Raw genomic sequence first — 24,036 nt, 5'->3', positions numbered from 1 at the left:
AGAGTATGCTAGTTCATCTGCCATCCAGGCAGATTGCTGTTTTGCTGAGAGGTCTCCCTCATTAAGGCTACTGCCAGCTGCCCGGGACAAAAGAATTCAGACCATGTGGTGGCAACTTGAAATATTGTCTAAAATTCCTCTGTAGCATCGTCAGTAGAGTTCGACTTCTGCAGAAATGAAATCATCTTACCTTCAAGATATTTCCTGATGGTTCTGACTTCAATGGAGTGGAAGGGTTTGTTTGGGTTGTGTTTGTATTAATCAGTATGTCTTTATCTTTTAAGAGGAATACATTAACGCTTTCCCAGTAGATGCCATATATATCCTCTCATAGCAGTTTTACCTTCCTGTTATCCACATCAATCCTAAAATCTGTCTTTAATCCTCTTTATTCATTCATCATTCCTACTTTTTCTATGTAGGTATATGTATGTACGTAGTTTCTCATTTATGTCCACCTACTAAACAAATATGCTTCAGCTTGCATGGAAAATAATTATTCGAGAGTTTTCTGCTATCCTTCAGGTGAAAGTTGAAATAAATTATTGTCTTAAGAATCCAACAAAAGCTGCCTTTTTATGGAGTGTAGCGTACTCAATCCTGTCAGAAAAGGCTGGCTGTGGACAGTGGACAGGTTAGATGACCTCGAGTCGCTGCTGTCTCTCACTGTTCTCAGCTGCCATGTGCAGACTAGCGGTTCAGTCATACTGCAATGCACTCCAGAGTCTCCTACAACCGTGCTGGGATCAGTTTGGAGAGCACTGGTGTTCACATCCATGATACGTACCTGGAAGCCCTGGAAACCAACATATGAGTGGTGGAAAATTGGTGTGTGTTTGGTTCACACCCAGTTATGCAGCCAGAGTACAGAGCCAGACCAAAAATGTGCAAGTGCTTCTTGGGCTGACCTTAAAGAAAATGATTACTCCTCCTCCTGGTTTTGAGAGGAGTGAAGTTAAGAAATTCCACTATTAGATGATGATATTGGCTGCAGATGATACTTGGAGCAGGTTGTTCTCTGGTTTCCATTCCATGCTGAGAGCAGTAGGTAATGGCAGTTACTCTGCGTGAGGGTCATCCTTCCTGAGCTTCTGTGTTGAAGAGAACAGTTTCTGAAAGGCAAATTTACTGTCATGAAAAATTATGAGGAAACTGACCTTTAACGTTAGCTTTCTTTGTAAAAATCTATCATGTACTCTACTTCAAATGTATCAAATTTTTATTAATTTTAAGTAACTGAGGTGAAATTGTTGGGGAGGAAAAATGGCCTTCAGATTGAAGATTTTGTCAACGCTGTGAATAAGTTTAACTCAGAACAGTAGTTTTACTTGAAAACTATTGGAGTACAGACACGCTGTTCTCATAGGAACTGTAATTTTGATGAAAACTGATTTATTATCAAATATATGTTCTGGATTGAGTTTAGCTCAATGTTAACTAGAATAACATTATTATCTGCAGAATCTAGCTATAACTCCTACCTATAACTACTATAGGTAGTAAATATTGCAATTGAAATACCAGGGTATTTTTGGAGGATCCAGTCACAGAAGAAGGATGGCTTTCTTCATGTGTTAGAATAGAGAGGCTCTGAGACTGTCAAGGCTACCTACATGGCTACTCATAAAAATATCCCTACAAGTCACAGCAGTATTGTTGCTTATATTGGAGAAGGATTTGGGGATAAAACTTCATTTCAGAGGCTGTAATAAATTTTCTCAATAACTTAGGTGAGGGAAGGTGGTTGTGTAATTGTGGGCTATCCAGGCTTAGCAAGGAATCAGAAAGGACCACAGGCAGCTCTAACAAGTTCATGGAGGATTCAGTCTTGGACAGCAAAAGCAAATTTGTATTTTTGTAAGTGGTAGTAGTTGCAACAGCTAAAAATAGTGGCTTTTTTCATGGCATAGAACTGGCAACTTGTACTATGAAGTCTCACTGTAGAGCTTGAACAGAGGAATATCCATATTTTTGACCTCTCTGCCTAAAGCCTGGGAAAGAACAACAGTTAAACATCACGATTACCTCTTTGGCTTAGAGAGGTGTGATTGGAGCATGTTTTGCTGCATTGTCTATACCTGGTGTGGTTTTCAGATGTGCTACAGTACCTCATGGCATGCTTTGCAAATGGTTTGACAAGTCCAGCAGTAGGAATATGGAGATTTACCCTATGTCACCAACCTTGGAGGACCATCTGTCAGTGTCATGGGAGCCAAAGCTGTGCTGTGGACTGAACTTTGCAAAGTGTTTTTCGGACAATGCTTGTGTTGCATCTTACTGAAACACAGGGAGCGCTAGTTTCTTACCTTTCACATTTTGATACACAAGAGATCAAACAGATCTAACCGATCTATATTTCCTCATGCAAAGGCAACAGACAGGGAGGAATTTGCAGTAACTGTGGAAGCTATTTGGAGTGTTCTACAGTGTACATCACTCTGCAGTAATTCATCAGCTTGAGAGAAAGGGACCTGTTGGAACTCACTGGGCTCAGCTGGCTGTGCATTTGGTCATTAGAAATACAGTCTTGATTTAATAAAAAAATGTTACTGAGCTTAGAGATTGAGTCAAATTGTGTGGTAGGAATGTCATCCAGGTAGCGTTTGGATGAGAGCGTAGCACTGCAGCCCTAGTGGGAATGCGATTCACGCATATAGGAGGGAAGTGCATTTGTTATTAATTTACATCAAAGTGACGTTTGCAGTATGATTGCAAATATTACTGCAGAAAGTAGTTTTCACTCTAGATCTTATCTTCCAAATGTCATCTAGAACTCTGCAAAGTGGGAAGGCCACAAAGAACTTGAACAAAGAAGAATAGTACTGGGTAAATGCTTGTTGGGTATGTGCTTTTTGTTATGGCATATTTTAGCTTCAGTTAATGCATGGCATACAGTCTTGGATACATCCTTGTAAAAAACATGCAGACAGTTGGAGTGTTCGGAGGACAGCAACGTGAATGGTAAGAGGCTTGGACAAAGTGACAAATGAGGAAAGGCTGGGGTAGCTGTGTTTTTCAAGACCAAGTCTATAGAAGAATGGACTGAATGAGGTGTTCTCCCAACACACAATCAGTGGTTATAAAAAGGTGAGTGTTTCTGAGTCTGCTAAGGGTAGAATGAGAAGTAACCATCTTATTTAACAGTGAGAGAGACTGTCATTAAATCCTAAGATACTTCTTCTAGTTATAAGGATGGTTATACAGTGGGAAAATGCATGCAAAGGAGGCTGTAGTGTCCCTGTCATTGAAGACAAGACTAACAACCTGCTGTCAGGAATGATGCAGGTATAGCTGGCCCAAACTCTGAGCAGCATGATGGATTGGATGAAGTCTTTGAGTCCTTCTTAGCCTAGCCTTCCCCCCTGCCATTGCTATAGCTGCAAAAGCACACTGAGAAATGTGGCAAAGCAGACTTACAGGCTGCAGCTGCAAGGAGGACTTCATCAAATCAAGATATTTTCCGAACACCAGAGGAATGTGATATAACGCTGAACTTCTGAAATTAAGCAATAGTCAATGAAGTGACTTAAAGATCTCTTTAGTGTAACTTCTGTAGTTAACGTAGGTGTAACTTAGATGTAACAGTAAATCATACACATACCTCCTGGAGTTCAATCCACTCTTTCTCGGCAGTGTTGGAATGTTTGGTCTTTGGCAGCTATGGTCCTTTTCGAGTGCTTGAGCTAATGGCGCAAGTATTTGTGAAAAATTACTGACTCTGAATCAAAGAATTCAGTAGGACATAATTAGAGAATCTGTGTTGCTTCTTGACAGTACTTAAAGGAAAGAACCTTTTGAATACTTTTAGCTGAAAAATGCCTATTTCATGCTCAAGCATTGCAAGGACCCCTGGGGAGATGCAGGTAACAGGGAGGACGCAGGCACAACAAGAGCTAGTTCTGGTATGGCAATGAAAAGTTGAAGCAAATCTCAACTAAGTAATGCTCAAAGTAATGTTTTGCTAGTGTCTTGTGCAGTAGTGGTCCCAGTCTACTTCTAGCATAGTTTTAAAAGAGCGCAAACAGACTTTTGGGCCAACCAGACATCACCAAAATGCAGTTTGTCAGACAACTCAAGTAACTAATGTGTTTCACCCTATAGGTTTTTCATAATTCTGATCCATTATATGAATTTATTATTTTTTTAAACTGATCTTCCTGTCCAGTCACAGAAGTGCCTGACCAAAAAAAAAAAAAAAAAAAAAAGAGGAAGAAAATACCTTTTAACATTTGTAATATATTTTATCTATCTTTTTTCAGCGCTACTGTTGTGGCTTAACCCTGGTAGGCAGCTAAGCCTCACTCCCCCCCACAGTGGGATGGGAGAGAGAATTGGAAGGATAGAAGTGAGAAAACTCATGGGTTAAGATAAAGTAATTTTAATAGGTAAAGCAAAAGCTGCACCAACAAGCAAGCAAAATAAGGAATTAGTTCATTACCTCCCATGGGCAGGCAGGTGCTCAGCCATCTGCAGGAAAGCAGGGCTCCATCACATGTAACGGTTACTTGGGAAGACGAACACCATCACTCCAAACATTCCTCTTCCTCCTTCTTCCCCACAGCTTTTATTGTTGAACACGTTGTCATATGGTCTGGGACATGCCTTTGGTCAGTCGGGGTCAGCTGTCCCAGCTGTCTCCCCTCCAAACCTCTTGTGCACCCCCATCCTGCTTGCTGGTGGGGCAGTGTGAGGAGCAGAAGAGGCCTTGATGCTGTATAAGCACTGTTCAAAAATACATAAAATATCCACGTGTTATCAACACTGTTTTAGTCACAAATGCAAAAACTTGCACCATACTAGCTACTATGAAGAAAATTAACTCTATGCCAGCCAAAACCAGTACAGTTACAGTACTACTTTTAGTCCCAGTTATCTATATTTTAAGTCTCTTTATAGCTAATATGAATACAAAGAGAAACTGCTATATCCTTTGCATTTACTGGTCTGGTTTTCAGTATCCAGAAGCCCACTGATCTACCACCTAAGCTACACAAAAAGCTCCCTTAAAAGAAAAGGTTAAGAAAATTTAGAGCAAAAACCACCAAATAATCCAAGTTCTTCAACTTTTCAATGAAATAGCAACAATAGCAAAAGCATCAAAAAGCTTTTAGTGAAGCTCTGCAAGTCAGCTGCAGAAAGAGCCTTAATTAGGTAGGAACTGATGATGGCATGCCTGCCTGAGAGTCTGTCTGTGCCACAGAAAGCACCAGGAGTTCTATCAGGCTGATCCTCACAGAACTTTATTTCTATGAAAAAACCCCGAACAGATGAGTCCTAGTTACCAGCATTATGGAATGACTTTGAACAATAGTAATCAAGTCCAGCTTTTTACTGTAGTTTTATGTTTTTAAAAGAACCTGACATATGGGAAATATTACTTTAGCCAATGTTGAGACAAGTGCTAGAATTTCTGTGTAAAATAGTTACAGGATGGTTTTTTCAACTTGCATTTTTTTAAAGAAATGTTCACATTTCTTTTGAGATGTAAAGTTCTTAAGGATTTTTCTTTCCTACACACGCAATCTGCAGAAAATATATGAAAAACGTACTTTCCGTAAGCCTCCAGTTGTGTGGAATGTCATACAGGTGAAGCCACACTATAGATGTATTGAGCCATAAGGATTACATTGTTCTTAACCATGTTCATGTTTGAGTGGAAGGAGGTCAAGCAGCAAGGGTTTGGTGCATTTGTACTTTCACTAATCAGGAGAGCTAAGCCTTGGGAAGATCGCTACCAGAGCATCTCACGGAACAGAGTGGGCATGAAGGAATGAGGGGACCATATTCCACAGATAGCATGTAATAATGCATTAGGAGGTCCAAGAAGGGAAACACAGGCTTATGAAGGGCAAAATTCAGCCTTGTAAGAAATGCACCATGAGCTAGATGCACTAAAAAGACACGAGTGGCTTCCAGGTGCACAAAACAAGGCCTTGCTCCTGTACAAGTGAGAACTTGGCACTTCTTAGAAAGCTGGAATGAAACTAGTAAGGCAGGTGTCTTAGGTCAGTGTGTGCAATATGCAGCTCTAAGAAAAACACTAATGGTGGGCTTGGAGCTCAATGCAAGATGCCTCCCTGTAAGCTGTATTTAGATGCCTTTAGCCACTTGGAAGTCCCACTGAGGATCTTCTATGGAACCTATATTTCTCATTCAAAGAACTGAGCAGGAGCTATGCTCTGCCCTTACAGAAAAGTTAAGAGGCATCCCCGTTTTATATTGATAAAAGCTTTTGATTCAGCGCCTGAGAGGCCTAGTTTCTGTTCTATGGTATTCATTCTCTGTGCTGGAGGACAGGGAGCTCTTATCTACGTGTCAGGAGTCTCCAATGAGAGGCTGTATTGGACTGGAGTAGTATTCATTTCTCTTGCTGATGATCGGTCGCTATCCAGTAAAGAACCCAGCTGAGTCTGCCTGCTTCTGATTCCAAGGCATTCTGGGGGGAAACGGTCCCTTTAAGAACTATTTTTATATATATCTCTCTCTCTAAGGAATGAAGTTAGAATATGAATGAAGTTAGAATATGTCCAGTCTCAGGAGAATATTGTACCTACAGAATAACAACTTTCCATTGATGGTCCTGGATCATCTACATCCAGGGTGAGTTCATTAGCTTTTTCATGTGCTAAAGAAAAAAAAAATTAGGGGCATTTTTCTTTCTTTGGTTGCACTATAAATATCATCTATCACTGTTTTGTAGTGTGCCTCATTCACCTGCTGTGCGCTCAGTGTGCTCTTAGAGCAATTGCTTTCTTTTTTTAATCTGTTAGTGGTAATAGAGGAAAATCTGTTTTCAGGATGCCGATCATCCGTGTGGGCATGTAAAGAGCTGAGCTGGTCACTCTGTTAAAAGGGTTGCGCACGCTTGTAGAATTAGCTTGTTCAGCACCAAAGGAACTTTTTAAGGTCTTTGACAGTGGCTCAGGCCAGCCTAGGTGCTTCTGTAACTGATACGTATGCAAGGCTTTAAGAATAAAAATCCTGGAATTAGTTGCCTAAATCTTATCAAGATCCCATTGAAATTGTAAAGGGTCTGATCCTTAGAGATATTTAGGTTTCTCTTCCTCACACTGGTGTTGGTGGGAGATGCTCACTGCAGCAGATACAAGAACTTGGTCCCGTGGAACCACACTGGAACGGGCAGGAGCTGCCTCATGCAATTCCAAGAGATGCAGTACCCCAAGCACCTGATTCCAGCAAAGCCGCTTGGAGGTACTTAGTTTGGAAACGTACTTGTTTTTAAGTTTGGTCAATTGTATTTAAGCAGAGGTTTACAGCTGCTTAATGTCTGGGGGGGAGGGGGGGTTAGCTTTTAAAAGTATCAGGATCTTTCATTCCTTCAGCGAAACAACAAGCACATGTTAACCTAATGAATTAAACCTCAGTGTGCTTTTATGACAAGTAAAAAAAAAAATTCCACAAAACAACAACAAAAAAACCCTCCCCAACTTTAAAAGCTCCTAAGTTGAAACCTGTAATATTAAGATACTAGTGAATTACCTCTTGCACAGTGAAGTTTCTTTTTCCAGTGTAAAATCTATTCAGCAGGAGGTTTGGATACATAGAAACACAGGATCAGATCTGTAGCTTGATGAGTATGTGAAAGAATAAGGTAGCAAATCTACATACAGAAATGCTGTCTCTGTATTTCTGGAGGACTTACACTTTGTAAGGACTTAATGCATTTAAGATTTTTCAACATAATTCCAACCTGATGAACATGTCTTTTTAAGTTGTTAAACATAAGATTAAATTGACATTAATTAACATGGAGTGAACCTCCCCACCCCCCCACCGAAAAGTTATTAAAATATGGATATTTTCTTGGTATGAGTTGGCAACATTCTGTAACTTCTTGTCTCTTACAGCAAGGAAAAAAAAATCTGATTACTTATCCAAATTTATGTTACTGGAAAGTTAAATTATATTCCTTAGAATTAAATTCTTTTTTTAAATACAAAAATGTTTTTAAAATAGTTGAAAGTATTTCTATCTACAGATTTTAAGTATCTTTCATTTGTGTTTCTTCATTTAACATTCAGCTAACAATAGGTTTCAGCTAGCTTGAGTCATCAAAGCTAAAGAGTATTTGAGTGAAGGAAAGTTTAAGTAGTATTTGAAAAAATTGTTCGTAAAGCCTCTGTTATTCTTAACATCCAAACTGGTATTTTCCTTTCTGAACTCCCTCTTCAGCTTCCCATCTAATATGATTGAAAACCAAATGTGGATTCTTTTAATTCCTGTATAATTGTACTCTAATTACACAATTCATAGAACATCTTTATGAAAAAGAACTGCAAATAATCTCTTTATACAGGCATTGCTCTGTAACTACTAAAAGTATAATAGGCTAACTTAACACACAAATCTTCAATTTCTTTCTTTAGAAGAAAGAATAGCACAAATTGTAAAGATTATTTAGGCCACTTAAATGTAAAAGAGATGTAACTCAGTTGAGTTTGGGCCAGTGTGTGTGGGGGAACACCCAACAAAAAATACCCAGACCCAGGTCTAACCTGTGTAGAAGTAAACATGTGATGTTGTATTTAGTGGACAGAGATATTATTGGAAGATCTTTAGAAGACTGAGATGCAGGGTAAGAGACTTCTTTGCGTGTTCTATTGCTATTAGCAGCCATTAGCCCTATACAATATATCTAATTTTTGTTGAATAAAAAAATACCTGCACAAGGTGTATAAACAAATATGTATATACACTGAGAACTATTGTCTCAATTCTTAATGTTGAGGGCAATGAGAAATTAAAGAGGGAGATTATTCTGTGCTGTAGATTATTCTGTGCTGTGGCAGCCTCGCCTCCTGAAGTGGAGACTTCGTAGGACACCTTCTTTGGTTGCAGTTCCGAGTCTGGAATGCCGTCCCCACAAGGACTAGCAGGGCTCCGGCTGCCAGCCCGCTGGAGGAGCCTAAGTGGTGCTTCGCAGGGGAAAGCCGTTGAGGACGGAGGTGCTGTTTTCCAAACACATCATAGGAGAAAGTTCAGTAATGCTGTGCTGTGCTTCGCTTACATGCTACTGAAGAATAAAAAGGAAGAATCTTCAGTTTAGGGGTCCTTTATAGTCTACATTTTATGACTGAAATTCCTGAAAAAAAGCTTTAAGGGAGAATAGAATCAATTATCAAGATAATATCAGTATTTTGGTTTTCATGTGTACATGTTATCTTGCCTGCTTTGTTAATTAAATCCCCTGAATTCATAGCTAAGTTTTCTGAATAGCTTTTATAATGATATGTTTTGCAGAGTTTTAAGTTTTCTGACCTATATTATTCATAGATATGTGTTTCAGGTAATTTTTGTTATCTTTCTGTCTTAAAGCAGTTTCTAATTTAATGAAACATGAATTGTAAAACTCCAAGAACAGTATTCTAAAATCATAAAATGAAAGGTTTTGCTGAGAGCAAAATGATTTATTTAGAAACAAACATTCTTATTTACTGGAATTGTATAACAGACATGTAACATGTAAAAGGCAAGTAGTGGCCAACCATCCATTTTATTGTGTGATAAATTAAATTTATTGCTTTATTCTGCAAAGAATTAATTTTAAACACATGGTCAGTTTCAATTAAACCTTTAAGATTACACATATAAATGTTTTAGGACACATAGGAATCCCTTTGGTATTGAGGACAAGTGAGGTAGCTGAGATACTGTTTAACAAAGTGTAGTTATTGTTAGTGTGAAAAATGTTTCCTACCTAGCAGGTTAATTTATTATAGTTGATTGTTCTATATTTTAAAAGCTTTTCTTCAGCTGCTATTCTCAGGCAAATATTTGCCAGATTTTGTACTGAAAACTGTATGATCTGAACTTCATTTCCTAAAAATAGAAGATATATGTATTTAAAAAGTACTTGGTTAAGTTAGCACGTAATGCTAGTTACATAAATGATGATGTACCATAAAAAGAAGGGAAATGTCTTTGATGCTTTTGAAGAAAGTCTAGATTTAATTCCTTTTTTTCACATCCACTTAGAAATTAAATTTTGATTTTAATACTAATTCTCTACCTGATTGTGTAGGAGATGTTTGTCCAAGTGTAAAATAAAGTATGGGGGAAATCCTAGAACACATTAAGCACTTTCTCTTTCCAGACGGAAAAGGAATTGTCTCCATGGATCAAAACATTTTGATCAGATGATGTAAAATAGGAAGATTAATTACAAGATTTAAAAAAAAAAACAAACCAACTTAAGTCCTTACATTCACAATGCTTATGGCCCAAGAGAAGTCAGCTGAGCAGCCCTAATTGGAAGTGCTTCACATGTTCCTTGTTTGACTGAAAGTTCCCTAGGGCCTGCGGCTCTGCGCTGCAGGTGAATAGGACAGCCCTGACTTGAGGATTTAAATTCAAACCTCGCTGAAGTGTCGCAGCTGCCCAGCAATTTAGCAGAGGAATGGCCCTTTCTCTGGAAGAGACGGATCTGTCAGACACACTCTAATCATTGTTGGTGTGTACTGCCAGGGTGGGTTTCACAAAAATATATCTGCAGCCCCGTTGGTTTTATGTCAGAGGGAGGCAGAGCCAGTCATGTATATTATAGCAACTTTCTGAAGGAGTCAGAACACCGGGGCAGCTGTACCTCCAAGGGCTGCACTATAACCTATAATGTCTACTTTATACCTCTTCTCTGGCCTCTTTGTCACACGTAGCAAGATACTCGAAGCTCATAGAAGGGGGGTGCTAGAGCAAGCATGAGTTTGTAGCCTAATAGCTGAAAACATGGATACACATGATTTTGCATTTTCCTTTCCCTAATGCTTATGATAAACATCATGCTTACATGAAAATAGCTATGTACATTCCGGAAACAGAAGGCTGTGAGGGCATGTTCTTCTGAGATTGTAATATCAAGCTGTCTCCTGCATGGATACGGATGGCTGAGCTCAGGTATTCGTCAATGATGACATCAATGAATGAACAAGACGTAAGAGATGTTTGGCATCTGCTCAGTAACGCTCAGTGCGAGAGAGCTTACGTGGAAATTTCAGATACCTACAGTAGAACTTGTGTCACGATACAGAAACTTATTCCTATAATCACAGTGTTGATTTTGGGTGAGGCTACAACTTCTGGTTTTCTTATTACTTTGAGATTTTTAGTGAAGTAATGAAATACACTTCTCTTTTCAGTGTTCTGTTTCCTGTGGAAAAGGTTTGAAGTTTCGTGATGTGCATTGTTTTAATAGCTTCCAAGCTAAAATTGAAGAAGGAAACTGCAGACATTTGAAAAAACCACGGACATACAAAATATGCAGAGCTGGAAGATGTCCTGCTTGGAAGGCCCGCAGATGGAAAGAGGTACGTAAAATCTGCTATAGTTATGTTCTTTATGTGAGTGCAAGACAAGATCATATTCATGACGCACTGCTTCAATGGAAATAATTGTCAGGAAGTTTTTTTATATGCACATCACAATGAAATCTACAAATTAACAAGTAGTTTATCATATTTTCTTTTTCTTTTAAAAGTAATTAAAAGTAAATGTGAAAACTGAAAGTATTTGATAATCTGAACCTTGGACTGGATAGGTACTTAGGACTTTCCTCAACTTACCTTGTAAGTTCAAAATAACAGTAAATTTTTAAGGTTTACTTCTTCTCTTACTTTCAGTGATGAATTCAGTGGTATCACTGTAATTGCAGTCATAGTCTGAATACTGAAGCGAAGCCAAGTTTGTGGGGGAAGGACAAGAAAAAGGGCTTGTGGGCACGAATACTGGTCTTTTCCATGGTTTGGTCTTGAAAAGGTCTCTTACCTTGTTGTGGAATTGTGTGTGTAACCGAGCACGTGGCAATATTTTGCATTTCACTCACTCTTTCCAAATATAATTCCCCACATTGATAAAGAAATGTTACCACTGTCTGCAATTTGGCCACACTTGATAGAGCAATATCTACTTTATGATTAGGCTTGAGCCTTTAGGTAGGCTTTGGAACCCAGCCATGCGTCCGGCTGGGATGAAAGGGGGCTGTCTAACTCAGCCAGCCTTAGTGTGGTTGTGAAATACCTTTGGCCGGGAAGGAGGAAAAGAGGTATTTGGCAGGAAGGATTTGAACCTTTTTAAGCTCCTCAGGATTTTAAATTCTCAGCACTACCTGCAAAAGAAAGAGAAGTATCCTCAAAATACGGTATCATTTGCAAGATTTTTGTAACCTGAAATACTGAGATTTTTTTATTTCCTGTTAATATTTGCATTTTAAAAAAAGAGAGAAGACTGTCAGTCTCTAAAGGAATGATGTAAACTCAGAACTTAAACTGTTTGATCTTGCAGAAATGTAAACTTTGGCTTTGCGTATGTCTATAGTGATTGTTACTCCTGTGAATTAAGGTAGGCAGAAAGATTAGTCTAGGTAACTTGGATATATTTATTTTCCGTATTTCTTACGAATTTTGATTTTAACTGTTGTTTTACATTTTCAATATAAATTTCCTCAGATACAATGAAACACTAGTATGGTAGAGCCTGTGAAGTATATTTCAAATAATATCCTAAGAACTTGTAATAATGACAACTGTACCACCTTCTGGAGCCTGTCTCATTTCACACTGACATAACTAATTTTGATCAATTTTAGTGTTCTGTGTCCTGTGGAGTGGGGATTCAGCAAAGGGACATCTACTGTCAGCTGAAGGGCCTGGGTCAAGTGAGTGATGCAATGTGTAACCGTGATACCCGGCCGGCCAGCAAGAGGCACTGCGGGCTGCCCGCCTGCATGCAGTACCAGTGGTTGGCAGATGAATGGGAAGATGTAAGTAAGGCTTTCAGCTTTTATTAATTAACTGAGTGATGCCATAAGTTTTCTATTTTTTTCTTTTTTTTTTTTTTCTTCCACATTTGGAGACATCTGTAACAGCTGTTATGTTGCAGAATAACAAGTGACGATGCTGGAAATCTTGAAGGTCAAGTTTGCAAAATTAAAGAGAGTGACAAAAAATATCAAAGGCTTTGTTTACTCTCTTATACAGGATTTGCTTGTCTACTGTTGTAGGCAAAAGCTCTGGTGGACCTCTGAGCAGGTCCCTATTGATAGAACTGTGTAATTTGAATACAAACTTCCTTACATAGTGCATAAAAAGTTTAATAAAACCTCATTATGAAATATCATCAAAAAATAACTTCTTAAAACTCAGCATTCTCCTACCAAATGTGCATTTTCATATTTAAGAAAATCTAAAGATACCTTCAGGAGAGAGCTGTCATTTTGAAAGGTGTGATGACTATTTTCTACGTGCTAAAAAATTAATAACTTTTGTATCCATGTATGCAAACCTACAAACATATATAGAGGGAGAGAGCAAACCAAAAATTATGTATAATACCTGAAATGGTGTACAGAAGAGCCTGTCTCTTACTGTAACATTAAACAAAAACCCCATTTGTGCAGTTGTGGCATCTTAATAATCTGCACTGTTAAATTTTCTGGAGTAAACCCCCCTGAAACTTTTGACTCAAAAGTTTCAGGGACATAATGCTTTAGAAGTGACTATTCTGAATATATAAATCAAGAGGAGGGAGCCAGGCTCTCCACAGCGTCACATGGTGGGAAGGCAAGAGGCAACAGGAGCAAGGTGAAGCCGGAAGGGTTCAAACAGGATGGTATGAAAAACTTTTACTCCATGAGGACAGTTCAGGCAGCTGAATGGGCTGGCCAGGGAATTTGTGCAGCCTCCATCCTTTTGAGGTTTTCAAGACCTGACTCAATAGAGTTTTCCTCTAGCAGAGCTGTTTTACCATATAGCATCTGATTTTTGTGCTTCAAGTTGCCTCTTTGAGTCAATAATAATAAAATTTGAACAATAGTCTTGATCTGTGTAACACACCTTGATGAGTCTTCTAATTGTCTGTTGTTGGGTCCAAATTAGTATTAAGTTAGGTTCAGGGCTGACTGTAGTAGGTGGTATTATTGATTATTGCCTCTGCTGAGGCTGGAGGTTGTGTATTTAAGCCTTCCTTTATCACAGCAAGTTCAAACAGGTTAGTTAAAGCACCCGTAGCTGGGGACATGCTATTACTTGGCCCGTACCTCCACTTCTCTGGATTCTGGTAGCAGCAAGTGTCTTATTCCGTCCTGGCAGAACTGCGATGACTTTCCATCCCACCAACCTGCCACGAGGGGAGGTCTGAGGACACTGAGGGCAAAGGTACAGGCTCAACAGATACTGCTGCCCAAAGCTGCCACTGGCTTCATTAATATGCAGTTTTGTTTTCTTTTGTTTATCAGTGTAATATCACATACATACTTCCAGGGATCCTTTCTGTTTTGTTTTGAAGACCAACTTATTTCTTTCATATTTCACTTAAATCTCTTTTTGGTTCATTCTTTTTCATACAGTAGAGCTTTTTGACTCAACTTATCATCTTGGCCTGACATTTTCATTTTCCCCTCAGCATCACCCATCAGTTAGGGTGTTATGTCATTATACACTAGTGGCTTTTTATCTGATTGGAGGTACCTGAGCTTTGAAACCAAGGTAAAGAATTTTGATTAAGTGAGTAATTCAGCCTGACACTGATAACAGATGTCATAAAAGTTGTTGCTGTCTGGGTTTTACTGGTGTGTGGCAATTGGCAAATAATCTTGTTCTGTAAATGGCTAGTTTAAGTACAAAAAACTGTGACTGTTTTTTGTCACACTCAGTGCTCGGCATCATATAGAAGAAAGGAAATACACCGACAGGTTAAGTGTGTGGATGAAAACCAGCTCCAAGTGAATGAAAGCTTCTGTGATCCTGCCACAAAACCTCCATCAACCAAAAACTGCAGAATAGCTTCCTCTAAATATGTTGTGCTTACAGGAGAACTGTCACAGGTAAATTACTTATACTGCTCGCGAATCTTTACATTTAAGAGTGTTATATTGCTCTAAAATATACATTGTGTGTGCAGAGGGAAAAAAAAAAAGTTTATTTTCATCTGAACAGGGGCGTCTAAACTTTCTGTACATTGAACCTTCCAGTCAGCCATAATTTATTGTAGTAACTGTTATCAGTCTTCTGGTAGCCCCCCTGGGACCTACGAACACCAGCTAGAGGACAGCTGCCCCTACCACAGGATTCCTTTGCTGGTTCCCAGAAGACTCTCTTGCAAGCTGATGTCATTGAAGTGAACAAAACTTTTCTCCTTGATTTCAGTGAAGTGACGGATGAGTGCCTTGTTTCCCTTGCACACCTGCACTACCTACCTGTGTGTGTCTGTGTGTGCTGCAGCTGAGAGGGAACTGCTTTGGAACCTCAGTGAGCTCTGAGAAAAGGGCAGCATGGGACTTCCCATCTCCTTGCATGCATAACTATGTAGACCTTCACTTCTGCACACCGGTGTACCAGCCCTGAGGTGGCACGCATCGGATTACGGGCTTTGGCCAAAGCGAGGATCAGAGCTGACTTATCTGTAATTGCAAAGCTGAAGAAAGGTTCAGTTTCACAGCAATAATGCCTGTGCTTGGGGATTTTATTTCAGTGCTCAGCCAGCTGTGCGTTTGGTTACCCGCAGAGGATCACGTACTGTGTTGGAATCCATTCTGTTCAAAATCAGCCCGTCCATGGCCTTCAAACTGTAGTGTACCGAGAATGCCCAGTAGAGCCATCCCCATACATTTATAAATGTAATATCAAAGGATGTTCACAAGCAGCTACCTGGAGAGTGGGAAGGTGGACGCAGGTGAGTACAGATGTGCAAGGTCATTTTTGATAGCTGCCTCAAACGCAAATGAATGCCAGGCCTAATTTGCTGACATAATGATGTTAATTATTTATTATCTTCTAAACTAACTCTTGATGTCTCTCTACATCTAGTGCTCAGTGTCTTGTGGAGTGGGGGTAAAGGAGAGAACTGTAGAATGTATGACTGAAAACGGCTTATCCAGTGACTCGTGCCTCCCACGCTTAAAACCTGATGCCAGAAAGATCTGCCGTGAGGAAGAATGTAAGTGACAGCTGCCATTTTCAGCTGAACTTAATGTTTTCCCAGGTTATTTATACAAAAGCTGTAAATTTATTTGGAGCACAATTGTGCAAAAGTAAGTCCTAAAACTAAGCTCTATTTGTGAAATATTAATGCGATTTAATCATTCTTTTTGAAGGTGAAATTTTCACCACCTGCAAAGATATCCAGATTAAAAAAGGAATTACAAAGGATGGTGAATACCTACTTAACATTAAGGGAAGGATGATAAAGGTACTCTTAATATTTATGAGTTTTTAATGAACACATATTTTCATGGAATAATACTTTTCTAATAAAGATTTTGCTAAAGTGTTGTATTGTCTCTTGCAGATTTATTGCTCAGGCATGCACTTAGAGAATCCCAAAGAATATTTGACATTGGTAAAAGGTGAAGCGGACAACTTTTCTGAAGTATATGGATTCAGGTACAAAAGTGGTTTTGTAAATTTATGAAGTATATTTTATTTCTTCCAAAATAAAAGTATAAAATAATACTTAATTTTGTGAGAACACATGAGTAGAAATATTTTTCCTTGATTTTCTGTTTTGAATATAGAAGTATATGAACACTGACATGCAGAAATATGGGTACTTCCAGGCTGAAATTTTGTTAATTGCACTAAACGATTATAAAAATTTTCTGTCCTGACTTTAGAAGAAATAGTGTAGAAACCAGTGTTTCAGCTAGCCAAGTTTAATAGCCAAGCTTCTTGTTCAGTAACTGTTGTTTAACATTTTTTTAATGCAGCATAGTGCAATGCAATTATTTTTCACTATGATGCTATGTTATGGGAAAATGCCAAAAGGAAAACTAAGTCTTTGCTGTTCTCTAGGTTGCAGAATCCATATGAATGTCCTTTCAATGGAAGCAGAAGGCAAGACTGTGCCTGTCGAAATGATTACCTTGCAGCTGGCTTCACTGTTTTTAGCAAAATAAGATTTGACGTAGCCTCCATGCAAATTAAAAGTAAGCATTTTGGCGGTTTTAGCTAATGTGAGCATTCTATTGAAATTGCACTGGTTGCGATTACAAAATTGTCATTTGATCTAATTATAGATCCAATTATGCCATTTTTGGACAAACAAAATTCTTATTTCCTTTAGGAATTCAATGGGAATTTCAAAGAAAAAAAAGTTGAGAAACCACCACTACTTTCCTTGTTAGTTTGTTTCAAGTGGTCAAGTGGCATGAATCACAGTTTCTTATTTTACATGTGAACTAGCTTCAATTTCTAAGGTTTTTTTCCCATTATTCCATTTCCTTTTAGTCCCTGGCATATTTCTCTAGAGAAAGTCTTCTGGTGCTCCAGCTAGTCCTGTCTCAGATCTTGATAAATGTGTTAAATGAGTGGGGAATCTTGCAGCATGTTCAAGCCTCTGCCTGAAGGTGGCAAGGTGGCCCACAACCAACTCACTTGGAGCTGCATCCAAGTGCACATCTGTCTTCCTCCCAACTCCTTCCTATCTCAGGAAAGAAACTGGGCTTATAGGTTGATGTTGTGTTAACCAAAATGGACTATTTAAAACGCAATTTGTAAAAAAACCAAATCAAAACACATAGAAACCCCCCGCAAACAAACAAAAAACCCCACCCAAAACAAGTGAAGAAACTCCAATGTTAATGACTTTTTATACTCTTCACCTGACCTTCTGTGTAGCAGTTTGTGTTGAGTTAATTTTCTGTTTTCTAGCCACAGATTTTCTTTTTGCTCAGACTATACTTGGGAGAGCAATTCCATTTGCTACAGCTGGAGATTGCTACAGTGCTGCCAAATGTCCACAGGTATTTATGATTTCTTATCCCCTTGAAATGTGCATGTAAGAGAAAAAAAAGAAAATAAATCTGTATGACTGATTTAGAACTGTAAGGTTCTTAAACAACCTCCTATTCTGTCTGGTCTATTAAATTAATAAGAAGTTTTATTCTTATTCCTTTTTCTTCTGTTCCACCATTATTTTTTTTCCTGTTTCTCCCTCAAATTGTTTACTCCACACTTTCCCTCTAGGCTCCGTGTATGTATAAACAGCTTTCTACATATTTCATGTATTGCTCTCCCTCCCTCTGGATGTAATGTATCCTTTGTTTCCACTAATCCCTTCTCAATCTTCGTTCTCCTCCAGTGACTTTCTTTTTCAATAATCCTGCAGAATTTTTCTCTCTTCTCTGTTTCTCTCCTGACTCTTCATATCTTCGAAGACTACCAGAGGAAATCAATCCTATTTAGCAGTATCATTTAAAATTTATACATCCATTGATGTGTCTACATTAGTGTTTTAGTTTGGATTGGATGGTGCTTTTTAAGTGAATCCCTCTATTGCCCCAGTTTAGTGATTGTTGGTTCACATCACAAAGCAGTCTTGGAAGACATGAGCAGGATGCTTTATCAATAAAACCAAATCAAACAGCAAGCTCCAGAAGGGCCTTAATGCACTCCAGCTACTAATGAGGGTTCAGTCTATGGAAATAGATGAGAGTTAGTCCAAAGTAAAACCATGATCTGTGTACTGCATACAGATATCGGGCTCTCTGGCCCAACATTTTCACTCTACCGATCTGCGTATACTGCAGTGTCCTTGCTAATGCAGACATAGTCTGAACTAGTCAACCTAGGCTGCCTTTGGAGCACATTGGCAGAAATGAGATTCCCTAGAAAACAGTTCAGCTAATGTTACCCTATTAGGCACCTTAGGCTGAGGTCACCCATCCTCTGGAAGTGCATATTTTTTTTCCCACTAATTATAAAGGGAATTAAGATTGACTGGCTCAGACTTGCATGGAAGTGAATGCCTGTTGTCCATCTATCCCAGGTGCTTAAATTTAAGACAGGCTATGTGGGTGAATGCATTCAAGGGCAGCTAGGTACAATTTAGGTACAATTTAGGTACAAATGAAGCAGCTGAGTTAGGCAGACTTAAACCCTAACAAGAAAACAGTTGGAGTTCATTGGTATTGGATATCTTCAACCTGCCAACTCTTTGGGCTTAATACAATACACATCTATTTGCCATCTGTAAGTTCTGTTGGGAAGTCATTCAGCTTGCATGGTTTTACACTGATGCATTTCCACCTACAAGATCTGCACTGAAACTAACACTTTTGATGCAGCAAAAAGGCCTAAGTTCCTGCACTCTCAGTCCTTGAAATCCGTTCCTGACCTTGAGTACGCTGCATGACATGACAGGCAGCTGTTAAGCTGTCATTATATTGGTGCATAGCACTTCTCATTTCTTTTTGCAAATTATATCCCTGTGAATGAAGTTATTTGGGGCCTGTTAATTTTGGAAAGTGTTCCACACCATTTGTATGAATTTCCTCCAGATGCTTTTTTTTATTAAATGGAAGTCTTCCACTTTTTGGCACTTGAAGAACAACCTACCCTACCCGTATGAGCTTATGTTAGCTCATCCTGAGTGTATGAGTGCTATAAACACAGCAGCTTTACATAGAAGTGCTCTCAAAACAAATCTGCCATACTGAACAATATAAGACCAATTTTTTTTTTAATGAAGGAATTTCAGTGAATCACAAGAAAAAAGGCTGAATGCTGTATTTTTATGCATGCATACATACATATACCTGCACAAATATTTATATATATATAAAATATATCTGACCATGATGATATAAAGCAATAAAATACAGAAAGTACCATATGTCATAGAAATATTATCTTTGCTAAAGCTTTGATCTCAGGATTTAGGCAATTTTAACTAGGGCTGAATACAGAAATTCAGTCCTTCAGTGAATTGTATGGAGGTGTGCAGGGGTTTTCTGATTGCAGTGCTGCCTAAACTGACCATTAGGCTCTTTGTGGAGGTAGTACTTCTTTCCACCATACTGTACTTCTGTGTGAATGCAATTTAATGATTTTATGTACCCCAGTTTGCTTACCAAGGCAGTGCAGTTTGTTGCTTTTAATATATTCCTCATTATCATATGAACTGACTCTGTTTTAAATCTAGTTTCTGAGTATGTATTTGCATTGAAAAGTATTTTAGAATCAATAAACTGTTTTGAATGGTTTGTATTGCAAAACAGTCCATTTAGCCATAAATTTATTTATTTTAACCTCCGCTTATGTTCATGTTCAATTATGTTATTTGGTATACTGAGAAAGAAATGGAAGATGATATGATGATGATGCTTGAAGAGTATGCTTGCAAAAATTAGAGAATTAGATGGCTAAAAAGTGATTAGTCTGTAATTTCCAGATAGCAGTAGGTCTTGACCATGTTATTTCCAAAAAGTTCAGGCACTTTAAATAAAGTCTTTCAAGAAAGCCAGCCTCATCCTTGCATGTTGCAAGTTCATACTTTTTGTAAACTAAAATTTAATATGTAACAAGGAGGTTAAAATAATTTGAATTTTCTGGTGTTAGTTCTACATTCAGGCCCTGCAGACAGATACTACAGATCAGCTGATGCACAAGTGCTACTTACTGCAGAATAACTTGTTTATGTGTCTGTGTCCTGACTGTCCAAAACAAGAGCATAACGCAGTGTAATTAACCAAGGTTAAGTACACACCTTTGAGTACTTGTTGTCTGGATATACTCTAAGTGATGTGTGCAGATATGCCCATGTAAAATGTTCTGGTGTTTTAAACTCTGTTTATCAGCTCTGTATTTTACATTTTATTTTGGTTTTGTTTTTATTAGGGACAGTTCAGCATTAATTTGGCTGGTACAGGTCTGAGATTATCCAGTACAGTTAGGTGGATTTCTCAAGGCAACTATGCAACCGCTGACATACACAAATCCCACGTAAGTCTATGTTGGTTTCCTTTACCTGCTCTTATGGCTTGGAATATTAATGCCTCCAGAGGTGCAAGTGATGGCTTTCTAGTGAAGCCATTTCTAGTTGTGAATCAAAAATAGTGCTCAAGGTCTCTGACCCATCTAAGTCTTCTTCCAGATGTAATGCAAAAACTATGTTTAGTCAGAGTGCCCATAACCTAATCCAGATCAACACTGCCTGCCTACCCTTCTCTTACTGATTTTAAGAGCCTATTGTTATGTTAATTGGGTTTATTAAAAGGTTTGAAGATACCTAATAATACTTTAAAAAAGATAAACACAACACCCCAAAACCCCATTTTATTAAAGACCCTATTACAGAGGATCCTTACGGATTGCTTGCCTCCAACTTGATTTGTGTGGGAAACCAAAAGACCAGTTGAATAAGAACAGTAAGCATGCACAGTTTAAGACAACATTGGATGGTAGGCTGGGAAAGATGGTGATACAGATAAATGTTCTCTGGGCCCATTTTGCTAATTCGATGCATTCTCTTAATTTAGTATTTGTCGGTATGATTTGTCAAAAGGTCTTCTGTGTGCAAACCTCAAGGAGCTTTTTATAAAACTGTAATTTCAATCACTTTCCTTGATTGACTGTTCTCTATGTATAATTCCCAGGATGGTACTAAAATATATGGAAGATGTGGAGGATTTTGTGGAAAGTGTATTCCCAACACAATTATTGGTCTCCAACTTCAAATACAGTGAGGGCTCTGATATGGTAAGAGCATCAGAGAAAGGACATCTGCCATTTAGGTGCAAATTGTAGGTGCTGTGTATATATACATTTTAACTCATCTCTGTAATGCTCATTACTGTAAAGCTCACTACTAAGAATTCCTGTTTTCTTCAGTGTTTATTCAGGGATATATTATTGTTTATGAGCTAGCAAGTGCATAAATCACAATCATAAATCACAATCATAAACCTTCAGGTTTCAGTGGAGAGGCATTAATTCAATGTATGGTATATATTAGCAAGTTAATTGTGCTGGGGTTACTGCCATGAGTAACACTCTAAATTGTACCAAAATTCTAATATTTTACCTGCAACTAATCAGTGCAGTCTTTGGCAAAATTTATACTCTACTGGTTTTCTTGATCAACTGTACTAAAATGCAGAAAGAGTTATTGCTATATAGAGAAGATGAGCAATAATTTCAAATACTTCAAATTCCGTGAAACTTTCTAGGAATTGTGTGTCAACAACTTACAGCTGAAAAGTATACAATCGACATACTTGGGATAGCTTCTATAGATCTGTGTGTTTCTCTGTCAATAAAAGCATTTTTCCCCCTTCCCTTTCATTATATTCTTTGTGGTGCTCAAATACTAGCAGTAATACTGAGAAGTGTGGTTTAACCTCCGTAGTCTCTATAGAACATGTTAAACATCTAGGCTTAGTTTTGTTGTGGTTACAGGAAAAGAAAATAAGGAAACAAATTGCTTGGAAATCTGATTTTAAATCCCTGCATTTCATCCAAGTTTACTGTAAAAGCAGTGTATTCTGTTCACTGTAGCATCTTGTATGTGATTGCATGAATATGTATTTACTTAAACAATTTCCATATACACATTACCCCTTTATACTGGCCAATGGCATATTAGTAAAGGCTGTAGTGTGTGTCCCTCTTATATTCCAATGAAACATAATTTGCAATAACCCTGGGCAAAGGTAGCATCAAGCCCCACGGTGTTTTTGATGTCCATCTTTGGCTCAGTTTAATTTTTCATTGTTTGTAAATGCAGTTCTAACATCTGCTAGTTAAAATTATTTCTTCCAGAAAAGTGTATGAAAGAATTATAAGGTTTAAAAAAGGATCTAGCCCTTTGATTTGTTGTTTTGTTATACGTTACAGTCCAGAACTGTAGAATTAGATGGATATAAAGGTAATGTGTTTCAGGGCCAACTCTCAGGTATTCAGAATAAAACTTTCTACATGCATAATAACATACATTATGTTCCAGATAACTATATATACTTTTTCTGACAATATGCATTCTGTAAACCAAATATTTGTTTTGCATGCCAGTACAATTGGTAGATCAAATGGCAGCTATATTATATTTTTACCAACAGAGTTAGCTATGAATTAGCAATATGCATTAATTAAAAACAATACTGTACCACAGAAGTGTAAGCAGCTACTTTTTAGATAACACATGTAGGTAATTATTTTGTGATCTCTGCATCAGAAATGTATTTTTGCACTATGTGCCTTATATTAGTTGTAAACATTAATAAGAATATAAAACGTTATTTTCCTAGAAATGTTTACATTTATAATTAAAATCTTGTTATTTATAAAATATTTATATAATAAACTTGCTTGTGTGAACGGTACTGGAGTACTTTTGCGCTTTTTTTGGTATCAAACACAGTACAAAATGTTGCAAAAACATTTCAACTTGTTTATGCACAGGAAAACTACATTCTTAATACCTCTTCACAGCAACATACATTGACTTATACTGGAATAATTGCCACACAAGCAGGTTATAGTCACAGGAATATTTTCCATGGAAGCATAATCCTTCTTCAGAGGCACAAACTCCATGTCTGTCTGCTCTTTCCAGTCCTCCTCCCGTGTTCACCTATACCTCTCTTGGGGGGGGGGTTGCCCTGCAAATAATTCACTGAAATAATGTGGAAATCTGAAATAATCTTCTCCCTTCTTGTGCTGAACTCGGATCAATTCATTTGTAGCATGGTCCCTAAACAACTGCTTTGGCAGAAGGGGAACTGCAGTCTCCCTCCATCCCCAGGAGGCCCATTTTTTTTTCAGCCCTGAAACTCCAGTTAAGGGCTACAAAGCCCTCAGCTCTGCTGCCACAGAATGACTCTGAAAATCCACTACTAAACAAAGTGACTTTTAACCAAATATTCAATGCAGCATGCTTTTATTGGGTAATAGTAGTGATTTTTAAGTAAAAATGTATTTTCTATAGTTAGAGCAAACCCTCGTCAACTTCTGCATAAAACAGCACTATATCGTATTGTAGTTTTTTGCATCTTTTCTTTCTTTTATCCTTGCTTTGGAGTTTCAGCCCTGGTGTAGGGAGAAAGTACTTGTGTGTTCTGGCCTTCTGTGAATTCCTTGTGTTAGGATTTTGTTTTTCTTGAGAAAAAGGGCTTAACGAATCAGCCGATTTCAACTTACTAACTTTTCATCCTGAGGGCAATTTAAGGAAAACATAAACCTGCAGATCAGCTCTGATTAATTTGGAGACACGAGGATGCTGACATGTTAGAAGGTCTATGCAATAAAATGA

The 24,036-nt window shown here is 38.1% G+C and overlaps 1 protein-coding gene across 4 annotated transcripts in view; it reads left to right on the top strand.

Moving 5' to 3' along the window:
- ADAMTS20 (ADAM metallopeptidase with thrombospondin type 1 motif 20) overlaps positions 1-23,107 on the top strand; it is a 100,185-nt gene extending 77,078 nt beyond the window's left edge. For all 4 annotated transcript variants that reach the window (XM_064448093.1, XM_064448083.1, XM_064448072.1 and 1 more), the window contains 11 exons: positions 11,154-11,321; positions 12,599-12,772; positions 14,663-14,833; positions 15,481-15,681; positions 15,816-15,945; positions 16,103-16,197; positions 16,297-16,391; positions 16,800-16,933; positions 17,658-17,749; positions 20,625-20,729; positions 21,383-23,107. In XM_064448093.1, coding sequence (XP_064304163.1) covers positions 11,154-11,321; positions 12,599-12,772; positions 14,663-14,833; positions 15,481-15,681; positions 15,816-15,945; positions 16,103-16,197; positions 16,297-16,391; positions 16,800-16,933; positions 17,658-17,749; positions 20,625-20,729; positions 21,383-21,472 — 1,455 coding nt within the window. In that variant the 3' untranslated portion in view covers positions 21,473-23,107. The remainder of the gene's footprint in view (positions 1-11,153; positions 11,322-12,598; positions 12,773-14,662; positions 14,834-15,480; positions 15,682-15,815; positions 15,946-16,102; positions 16,198-16,296; positions 16,392-16,799; positions 16,934-17,657; positions 17,750-20,624; positions 20,730-21,382) is intronic.
- The last annotated feature ends 929 nt before the right edge of the window (positions 23,108-24,036 follow it).

The sequence above is a fragment of the Phalacrocorax carbo genome, chromosome 1, assembly GCF_963921805.1.
Source record: "Phalacrocorax carbo chromosome 1, bPhaCar2.1, whole genome shotgun sequence".
In the NCBI taxonomy this organism is placed as follows: domain Eukaryota; kingdom Metazoa; phylum Chordata; class Aves; order Suliformes; family Phalacrocoracidae; genus Phalacrocorax; species Phalacrocorax carbo.
Note: the sequence above shows the minus strand (reverse complement) of the source record. Positions and strands in the feature narration are given on the sequence as shown.